Consider the following 10,449-nt stretch of genomic DNA (forward strand, 5'->3'; position numbering starts at 1 on the left):
CACACTCTGAGAGGAGAACGTGTCCAGGAGAACCGAGTGTGTTCTGGTTCAGAGTCGGATCGGATGAATCTCATCCCAGTTTAATTTATGCCCAAAGAAGCAACAGTGCTGGATGTGAGAAGAGTCCTGAAGCTCATTCTCCACAGAAATGTGTCTACAGCTTCTCTAAGGACGTCACCTCCTCTGATGTCGGCACTCATTACTGCGCTGTGGCCACATGTGGACAGATATTATTTGGAAATGGAACAAAACTGGACATTGAAGGTAATGGCAAAACATTTCCATATAAATCATTAATACAGATTAATTTTGAATCCATTAAGATCATGTATCACAAAGCCATTGTACCACATGCGGCATATCATCTTCTCAAAATAGTTGTTGACTTCAATTATTCGCTCATTTTCATATACTTGCAGCATCTGACATGTGGGATTTGCAGAAGGCCAACACAGCTCTGATTCTGGTATTATTAGCTCTGGCTATAAGTCTGATTGTTATTGGCTTCCTGATTTATACCATCAAGATAAAAACGTGTTGCAACGGTAATTTAAGTTTCTTACAGCATCTTGCAAAAGCTACCTTTTCAGAATTACCACAACTGATATGTTTAAATGAACCTACCTCTTTCATCCTAAATCTGTTTTTATTTTATAAAAACAGCTGCCGTTGCTCTGCAAATAAATGCTGCAACAGCCAGCGGTGCCCCCCAAGGTCAGCGGGTAAGGTTTATAAAGAAAAAATGACACTGGAAAATGTATTGCCATATTTCTTTCTCTATATATAGAAAATATATTATGCTATTTTATAATATTTGTTCCATATTTATTCAGAGAAATGAGGACTTTTTGGCATATTCTGCACCGACCTTCACCAAGAGGAAATCTGGCAGAGCAGAAAAAAAGAATGTAAAACCAGCGGAGAAAGAGACCATCTACTCTGATGTCAGGACTTTAGTGACAGATTAACTATCTACTGGATTTGCTCATAAAGTTAATACATATTCTGTCTGGCACACTGTTGTAAATATGCTGCTTTACTTCTGATATTGGTTAGTCTTTTATCTTGATAACCTTGAAAAATGTTTTATGTATTTTGATATTATGTTTTAATGGCTTTTGTTGATATTCTACAAAGCACCTCATATCTTTTAATTCTTGTTTAGTTTTGTGCATTGTTAAATCTTTGACCATTATTTCATTTAATGGTATCACTTCAAATAGGCTGTTTGAAAGATTGACCTTGAAAGAGTCAGAGGGTTGAAGAATGGTTGTCTGATGTTCAGTTTTAAGGCTTTACACTCCAAATATGTATCAATGCTAAGGTGCACTGTTTTCTGTTAAATATGTTAACTAATCAGAGCAAAAGAAAAAGCAATTACATTACACGCTATCAAAGCTCTCAATAAAACTATGTGTCTAAATCTATTTGGCAAATAAAGACAATCATTGTATAAGTAATGTGTTGATGTGTTTTATGATTCTGGCTGTAGGTTCAGGTGGTATATCATAACCCGGAGGGTTGCTGTGAAAAGGTTATATTGAGCTTTAGTATATATATACATTTAATGTTGATTAAAGTTGGATTAGTGCCATATATGTAGTTTGTGAGATGTGTTTGTGGTTATTTGGTTGGTGTGTGATTGTCCCAGCCAGAAACAGATGGAGGACCACAGATAAGACAAGAACGCCGAGTAGCGCCTGCCTTTTCTTGAACGACACTTACAGTCACCACTGTGTAGCTGTCCCCCACGACTTCCTATGACTGTAGAGCAAAGCATGGCTAACAAAAACACATGCGGAGCATTTTGTGTTGCAGGCACAATTAGTTTCCATGTTATAACATATACAATGTAGAAAATGTGAGGGGACAACTACTCAATCGAATAAACCCGTCATTCTTTCTGGTCTCGCAGCACTTTGTAAATGCCTTCTGCGTATAGCGAGAAGAACCAAGCTGTGGTGGGCCATGTGTACAACAACCTTCAAGGCAGAGACTTAAGCAAGGCCGGCCCACCTGTTTGCAGATCAGTAGGCAAACTTAACTTAAGATCAAGGTTAAAACTTCTGCATTGACAAAAAGACCAGTGAGTGATTAGCACCTCCCCCTCTGACAGCACCGACAAATGAACAGAGCAGTGGGATGAAAACCGGTCTTGACATCGCGTGACTGGGTGTATTTGTGTCACCCTCCTGAACCCTTTACCTGTAAGTTGATGTGATATTTGTAACTATCATAAAAACAAGTGTGTTAGTAAAAGGTAAAAGATCAGTCAAGCGGAGCTTCCTGAAGACAACAAGGAGTGAGAAATGCAGGTTTGCATTGACACCTCTGTTTGAGGCCCTGCCACAACAATGACAACGTTTCCAGGCATCATGTGTTTGTCAGTGGTGACTGTGAATGTGTGTCTATTTGTGTCTGTTAGTGTGTGAATGTACAAAGCGTGTTCTCGCCCGTCATTGAACCCGATGAAGGCCACAAACCACAACGAGTTGGTCTAACAAATGGTATGGAAGTTTCGGTTCTAAAGTGCAGATAGATAGGTTGTCTTTTTTTATTATATTGTTTCATTTGTGGTTTTGTCAAACGTTCACACCGCCTCCCTCCTTCAGATAAAAATATGCGGGTCAGAAACTGTACACCCCCTCCAGGTGAATGTGATACTGTGAGAGTGTCGCTGTGCTGCCCCCTGAAAAGAAGGGAGGTGAGTGTAGAGGAGCCGGAGTGGGCGGGTCAACATTCATGATGTGGAGCATCTGAATTGGCGAGCTGGCACAATGTTTAAGAGGTCACTTCTGTCTTTGTGCATCACTGGCAAATGACTGAAAGTATCTTTTATGCACACAAATCATACTGATCAATATATTCCTGTTTGACTGAGTGCTACAGACAATGTTGTGATATTTTCTATGAGGCCCAGAAACATAGACCTACATAATTACAGATAAATTATGCATTTTATTCAAAGGCCACCATAAACTAACAAAATAAGTGGCAGTGATTCAGTGTGGTTCCCTTTGGAGATACATTCATATTGGACTTGTCTGCAATGTGTCATTTACATCCATCAGTGGGTTTGGAGAGAAACTAAAATCCTGCACTGATAAATGGAGCTTTTAAGTTTAAGAGAAGTATACTAGTCAGTGAAGCTCTCATGAAAGACGCTTTTGAGTTGCACTGAAGGAAATGTAGGATCCAGTGTTTTGGGATATTTATTTATTGTTGGAACAAAGAATCCGGATGTCTTTGCCTCTGCTGCTTCAATTTTGACCACTCTTCTTTTTTTAAAGAAGCGTATTCGTCTCTTTCAAGTTCCCCAATGTTTTGGGAGTGTAATACGTCATTGCTGGATTCCCCCTTAAATCTTGTACATTTTCCATTGCAATGGTCTTAACCTTCACAAAGTCTTGATTGTTGCCTAACGTTAACCCCACCCAAGTGTATTCTGGACAGGGATAATATCTCAACCCATAAATCACAAATCAATGTACCTGCAATCTAGTTTAGGGTTTCTGGAAACCTCAGAAATAATGGAAGAGTGAATGAAAAATATATATATATATATATTTTTAAACCAGTTTGTTTCTGGATAACAGTGGTTCACATTAGTATCAAATCAAATCATATGTTATATTTACTCTGTCAGTTGTGGAAACCCACCATGAAACAAACGTGCACTGTTTGTGTTGTTTCATGTGTGACGGTTGGTAAATAATGAGAGACCAATCAGATTGCTCTGAAACTGTTCCCTCCCACTTGAACAGATTACATTTAGGTTCATCAACTTCTTATATGATCTGATTTAACTGCAGTCTCAAGTGGATTGACAAGAAAATGAAGATCATTTTTTATTTGCTGCTGATTCTCAGAGTGGGGCGTAAGTACAAGTAGAAATGTCAGATTTACTTTGGATATTCATTTATATTATTGTCATGTGTGTACAGTAATTTGCAGGACATACCAGATTATTTTTCTGTCATTAATCACTGATCTGTGTTTCTCTGATATTTTCAGGATGCACAGATGATCAGATCCTTGAAACAAAGACTGTTGGTGTTGGACAAAACGTGACTCTGACTTGTGCTCGCGACACATCTCTCATCCGAGAAACCTGGTTTTGGATCAGAATTGTTTCTGGAAACTTACCTGAATTATTGGGAGGAACATATAATTTTATTTATGATGATAGTGATAAGACTCTTCGCATTACAACAAAACAAGAACCTGGAACATTTCTGCTGCATATTCATGAAGCAAAGCTAAGCGATGCCGGACTTTACTCCTGTATGAAAGTAAACCAACTTAATTTAACATTTTTAAAAGGAACATTTCTGAGTATTGGAGGTAAATATCTAAATATAAAGATAGTATGTGTGTCCATATTTATAGAACAATGTTCATATAAATAAACATGTTTAACAATGTTTATGTTCATTAAAGCATGATTATTATGATCTTTCTCCAGAACCTGATATCACTTTCATCACTCAAGACTTCCCATCTGCTCCGGTCCGTCCAGGAGACTCAGTGACTCTGCAGTGTTCCGTCCTCTCACACTCTGAGAGGAGAACGTGTCGAGGAGAACCGAGTGTGTTCTGGTTCAGAGTCGGATCGGATGAATCTCATCCCAGTTTAATTTATGCCCAAAGAAGCAACAGTGCTGGATGTGAGAAGAGTCCTGAAGCTCACTCTCCACAGAAATGCGTCTACAGCTTCTCTAAGGACGTCACCTCCTCTGATGTCGGCACTCATTACTGCGCTGTGGCCACATGTGGACAGATATTATTTGGAAATGGAACAAAACTGGACATTAAGGGTAACTTTAATTTTTCATTTTTACCATGTTTCTTCTTTCTATTGTCACAATAAGTGCTTTTAAGGTTGACAAATATCATTCACTCTTGACAGCACGATATACCGTATATTAGTTTTTATGGCTGCACCACTTCAACCTGTGCAATATAAATACTGTGCATAATAGTTATATTTATATTTATTGTATGTGTATATAATATTCATTCAGTTACTGTAGACTCTGTTTTTAGTCCAGTTTTTTACAGTTTTATTATTTACATTACTTGTTTTGATTTTACTATGTCTCTGTAATCCGGTGAATTTCCCCACTGCAGGACTAATAAAGGATTATCTTATTTGATCTTATCTTATCTTATACCATCAAATGGAAATATTCGAAATGTCTTGGGCATCATTTTACACACATCTCGTCGTATTTGCTATCTTCCAATGTTAATGACACAATGACAGGAAACACAGTTATGTGGGTTTTAACACTGTTTTGCAGTTCATTAGTTATTAATGTCCTCCACTGGCAATCAATGTGGTAAATGAGTTAAATAAAGGAAATGTGTGTTTAGTCTTGATCAGAAGTAAATTAACATCCACACAGGTTGATTGTGAGCAAATATTTGTGGCAAGTAAAATCCTCTTTGGAGGAATTACATTTTTCTTTAGTTTTACTAAAAGTCATAGTTTTGTTTTCATGTTTCAGAAACCGGCTTGGGGTCCTTAAGTGACAATATATTTCTGCTCCTGCTGTGTGCTGTCTTGGCTATAAGTGTGAACGTCGCAGCTTTCCTCATTTACGCCATCAAGAAAAACAAGTGTGATTATTGCAATAATGAAGGTAATAGAATTGACCTTCGCTATATCTCACACACACACACACACACACATATTGTATCATAAGTGTTGTAACACAAAGTGCCTCTTTATCTATTTAATCTCTTTTTATTTCATACTGTAGCTGCTGTTTTGCTTCTAGAAAGTGTTGCAAAAAGGAAGTTAAAGGTAAGATCCAACTCATCCAAAAACACTTGCAACGTATCTTGATTGGATGTGTCGTCTCACATAATTTGCCAATCATTTCTTCAGAGAAATGAAGACGCGTGGATGTATTCTACTGTCGTCTTCAATGTGATGAAATCTGCCGGTGGTGGAACGAGGGACGCCAAAGCAGCGGAGAGAGAGAGGATCTACGCCGCTGTCAAGGCTTTTGGGTTGGATTAGCATGTTGAGGGGACTGTTTGAGGTCAACAGGTGAAATGTGGCAGCTGATGGTCCTGCTTTAACGTTTTGGTCTTATGCTTACGTGTACATTTAGTTGACGGTAATAAGAATATATGGTCGAAGGCCTGTCACACTGATACTTTACTGTCACACCAACTTCCTGTCTTTGTCTTCTGGGTTATTTTGTCGTCTTTACCGTGGTTAAACATTTCTAAAATTGGAGTTCTACAAAAAATGTTATTTAGTTATAACTATGATGTGGGTTGAATGTAATGTGTAGGGTTTCATTGTTTTCATCGTTGCTGGTTAATAAAATGCTACTGCAGTCATAATGACATTAACAAGAATGTAAAAAGTGAAATCTGTGGCGTTGTCGTGCAGCTATTTCTGGCTACAAAAAGAGACCACGAATTAGGAAGCATTTATATTTTGTTTGTGTTTAAGTATAATAAAGGTTTTCAAAGTTTATGCATTTCTAATTCTTCTCTATTGTCGATGTTATGGCATTTTTAACATTCTTGAACATTTTAGCAAACCATGTTGGTGACTAAAACAAGCTTGGTCTTTTTCTACATGGTCACCACACATCCTCAATGTGAACTAATTCAGTTCACAGTAACTCAGAGGGGTGGGTGTGAAGAGCAGGTTAGCCTGTAGGGGGCACTAAAGCTTTAATGTCGGTGTTTTTTAGTGATTTGCAGCCACTTCATATATTTTTCTATGGAAATTGTGAGACTTTTCTGTTGGAAAGAAAAACATTGGAAGTATTATAATTTTTCAATGGATATGGCAAACTCACATATTCTTTATTCCTTAGGCACTGATGTGCAACACGTTTATTTCAATTTAAGCTTTTCTCAGTCACACACTAATGCCTGTACAAACAGTCACTCCGTAGCACGCTGACATCTGTCACAAGATGAACATGCACAGAACATGCAAAGCTGAGCACAGTCCCACCCTATGGAGACACGTGGGGTTCAGGTCACGTGCAGGCCTCTGCCTACAGGTGGCGCTGTGTCTGGTAGTCTGCTCGCACAGCAGAGTACACACACTCTGCTGGAGACTCTCTTTTCTTCACTCTTGGCACTTTTCTTTTGGCGAAATTCAGTGCTGCATAGTTAACTGCATCTCTGTCAGCGTCCTGCAAATTATAAGAATAAGAAAAATAACGGTAATAATAATACATTGTTATTAGATAAGGACTGTAATATGAAGAACAGTTAATCCCAACCATGCATCCCAATTGACGGGGTATCACCAGGCTGCATGGTGCAGCATCTGATCATGTACTATTTAGTACCAATGGCCAAACGCTTCGGTGAAAGTTGACGCTTATAAATTGAAAACACTAAAAACGTCATATTTTTTATTGGCAACCTAAAACATTATTTTTTTATAAATCTGGGAACTATGTGAAACAATGCCAGAGAGAAAAAACAGGGGACTAGAGTCAGAATAATGTAACAGTTCTGACTCTTGGTATCAAGGTTAAAAACATATTTACCAGGTCAGTTGATTGAGCCACTGTAGATTTGTCTTTTCCAGGATTCCCGGCGGCCCTTGAAGCTTCTGCTGATGAAAGCAAAGCCTTCAGAAAGCCTGTGTTTGTAGTTTGGTGGTGTTATTTTTTATAATTCATTCTTCTGGGGAACCTACCTTTGCAATGTTCACAAACTCTCCTTCGATTTACGTAGAAAATAAGGAGGACAATCGCAGTCACACAGCAGGCCAACAGGACTCCAAGCCCGATGACAACTGGTTCCAGTTTTGATCCTGGAATTAAAGAAATGTCAATAGACACTTAACGCGTCATATATGTTTGTTATTTCAATGACTACCTCTGGCAATATTAAGAGAAACTCAAAATCTGTCCGTTTTACATTTAGAAAATACATGTTTCTTTCAACAAGCAGAATGTATTATCTCAGTCAAAACTAGCCTTCTTCCATTTGTTGAGGTAAGGAGTTGTAATCCTTTTTATTTCCTTACATTCATCAGAACTCTTGAATAAATGAATGCATACAAGAAAGGCAAAAAAAATTAAATGTTTGATGTAACATGTCAAAGAGCTGTGATTTTGTCCGACTTAAAGATGCTACATATATATTTAGCGAAGCAAACACAAATACTGGAAAATGTTGAATGCATTTTATACGTCAGTATCTCATTAAATCTTATTCGCTTTAGTGTTTGAAAAGTACTAAAGAATTCACTATTCAACATTCAAGACTGTAAAACGTACTTGTGTCCACTTGGGTTCCTTCACCAAACAGGATCTCTCCACATGTGGCCACAGCACAGTAGTAGGTCCCAGTATCAGAGGAGTTGTGTATAGTTTTGGACAGACTGAAGTCACAACTTCTTTCTTCTTGAGCATCACTGTGAGTGTGAATGAAGCCTGGATGAGATTCTCCTGATCCAGATCTGAACCAGTGCACACTGTGTTCACCTGGACACTGGACTCTGTCTTCTTTGTTCCTGGAGACAAGTGAACACTGGAGAGTCACCGAGTCGCCCGGCTGGACCGACTCAGTGAGCGGACTTTGTTTCACGTAGAAAGATCTCTGCTGCTTACGATCTGTGTGAATTCATCGGAAGAAATTATTGATCTACACAAAATAAAAATGTGGCACAAACTCTGCAAGTAAAATGTGTGTTTTACCTTTAACAGCCAAGAAGGTGACGTTGACAAAACTTTGTCCATACGCTGTTCCAATGAGACAGAAATATGTTGCTTCGTCCTCTTTGGTTATATTTCTGATGGTAAGAGAATACTGAGTCTTCCCTCCTGTGACTTTGAAACGTGTGTTGTTCAATTGCAGACTAAGTTTCTGTCCAGTGAAAGTTACTGTAGCAACTGTTTGGATCATATGTCCCAAAGTCTGCTTGTACCAGTAAAAGTATCCTTCTCTGAAAACTGGACACCACAACGTAACATTTCCACCAAGTTCAACCAAAGTCAAAGAGACCTGTTGAGGAACCTCTGCAGTTTGAATCAGATCTGTAGAAAAGAGACAAATACAAAAGAGTTTACAACACAAGACAAACAGTGACCCTCGTAGAATATCTTCAAGAAAGATGATTACTTTGACTTGTCTTGTGACAACTTTAACTCAGTTAAAAAAATAAACAAGCGTCATGTTTAAAATTGCACTTACACACTGTACCAAGAAGAATCAGAGCGGCCAGTCTTCCAATCATTGTGCTAGAAAACACTTCTCCTGCACAGCGGATGGGTTTGCAGTCAAATGAAAGAGAGTCACGAGGTGATCAAGGTGTACCAAGTAGAAGTCATAGTGATTGGCTAAAAAGCAGACAATGCACATGCCCCTAAAATTACCAAACCCATGATCATGTACCCTTTTCAATGAAATCTAGATGGATTTGTATTTGACTGGGCTTTCACAATATGATCAGTTGGCCATTCTACAGGACATGATTTCAGTCTGGTGCAGTGTTTTTTAATGTAATTGCATTTTTGTTCAGGAATGTTTGCTAAATATTGTATTAGTAAACATTTAGTGGGGACAACCACTGTCTTTCTAGTCTCACAGCAATTAGTAAAGTCAACTTATATTGAAAACATCAAACAAAGCCATATGCAAGAGCTGCACTGACAGACGGTTTCTTTGACCGACCACTGAAGCGGTTTACTTGGAACAGACTAGCCTCTGGGTATCAACAGGATACGTGATGAGGTTTGTGAGACGGGAAACGCTACAAGCCGCATCAGAAAGCACATTTTTATTGAACCACAATACCTGATCGTTTACATTTTGCCTGCCTTTTTTAAACTTTAGCGCTCGTGCACCCAGGTGCAGATTTGCGTTTGGATTTTTAAATCCCCTTAAAAGTAGGTTTATTTTAAGTACAGGTCTGCTACATTCACTGTGCATCATACTGAAAATGAAAGGCAAAGAGGTGACCTTTGAGTGTGAATACTGTTTCCATCTGCCCTGCTGGCCCATCATGTACATCTGAGAACACATTTACCAAAGATCAGTCGTGTCTCATGTGTTCTTTGAGCTGCATGTTTCACTCTGATGTGCATCTGTGTGTGTGAATATATATATATATATATATATTTGTCTCTGAAACAGATGCATTGTTTTTGGGAGTGTTTGTGGCATAAATAACCGATGTAGAGTAAGATCTTCGTCTCAGATCTGGGTTGGATCAGTAAGTGTGTAGCACTCCTCTGTCCCTCAACAACAACCAGCAAAGAAAATAAAAACCTGGACAGGTGCACTGAAACCAATCACTGGCAATGCATGATTTGAATACTGAATCACTCACCAGGTATTGTTTTATGGTTTTAGCCTTCTGCACTATGAAAGTGTACTTTATTTCTACTGCATTTTGTTCATAACCCCCCTTACTAAGACTAAACTGGTGTGAATGACAGGAAGTAAATGGGGT

General features: G+C 38.5%; 2 protein-coding genes across 3 annotated transcripts; one reads left to right on the forward strand and one right to left on the reverse strand.

The window, feature by feature from the left end:
- Window positions 1-4,286: 4,286 nt before the first annotated feature.
- On the forward strand, window positions 4,287-6,469 carry LOC117737228. Its single transcript, XM_034542998.1, has 5 exons — window positions 4,287-4,344; window positions 4,466-4,816; window positions 5,510-5,644; window positions 5,765-5,808; window positions 5,893-6,469. The coding sequence occupies exons 1-5, from the start codon at window positions 4,287-4,289 to the stop codon at window positions 6,025-6,027; spliced, it is 723 nt and encodes a 240-aa protein (XP_034398889.1). The 3' UTR covers window positions 6,028-6,469.
- A 397-nt stretch (window positions 6,470-6,866) lies between these two features.
- On the reverse strand, window positions 6,867-9,264 carry LOC117737197. 2 transcript variants are annotated; one of them, XM_034542955.1, is made up of 6 exons: window positions 9,189-9,264; window positions 8,693-9,031; window positions 8,273-8,608; window positions 7,687-7,803; window positions 7,535-7,599; window positions 6,867-7,171 (listed from the first exon to the last, which is right to left on the reverse strand). In XM_034542955.1, exons 1-6 carry the CDS (start codon window positions 9,229-9,231, stop codon window positions 7,031-7,033), a joined length of 1,041 nt encoding a protein of 346 aa, XP_034398846.1. In that variant the 5' UTR covers window positions 9,232-9,264; the 3' UTR covers window positions 6,867-7,030. The 2 variants fall into 2 exon arrangements, with proteins under 2 accessions (XP_034398846.1, XP_034398845.1); XM_034542954.1 differs by having other exon boundaries at window positions 7,535-7,602.
- Between the last annotated feature and the right edge of the window lie 1,185 nt (window positions 9,265-10,449).

The sequence above is a fragment of the Cyclopterus lumpus genome, chromosome 10 (assembly GCF_009769545.1).
Source record: "Cyclopterus lumpus isolate fCycLum1 chromosome 10, fCycLum1.pri, whole genome shotgun sequence".
NCBI classification, from domain to species: Eukaryota; Metazoa; Chordata; class Actinopteri; order Perciformes; family Cyclopteridae; genus Cyclopterus; species Cyclopterus lumpus.

Bases quoted from the DNA above. Each gene is read 5' to 3' on its own strand.
- LOC117737228 (XM_034542998.1), top strand. From the start codon at position 4,287: ATGAAAGTAAACCAACTTAATTTAACATTTTTAAAAGGAACATTTCTG. The intron at 5,645-5,764 runs GTAATAGAATTG...TTCATACTGTAG, and splicing joins TGATTATTGCAATAATGAAG to CTGCTGTTTTGCTTCTAGAA. The intron at 5,809-5,892 runs GTAAGATCCAAC...TCATTTCTTCAG, and splicing joins TTGCAAAAAGGAAGTTAAAG to AGAAATGAAGACGCGTGGAT.
- LOC117737197 (XM_034542954.1), bottom strand. From the start codon at position 9,231: ATGATTGGAAGACTGGCCGCTCTGATTCTTCTTGGTACAGTGT. The intron at 9,032-9,188 runs GTAAGTGCAATT...TCTTTTCTACAG, and splicing joins GATTCTTCTTGGTACAGTGT to ATCTGATTCAAACTGCAGAG. The intron at 7,172-7,534 runs GTAAATATGTTT...TATAATTTGCAG, and splicing joins TGGCTCAATCAACTGACCTG to GACGCTGACAGAGATGCAGT.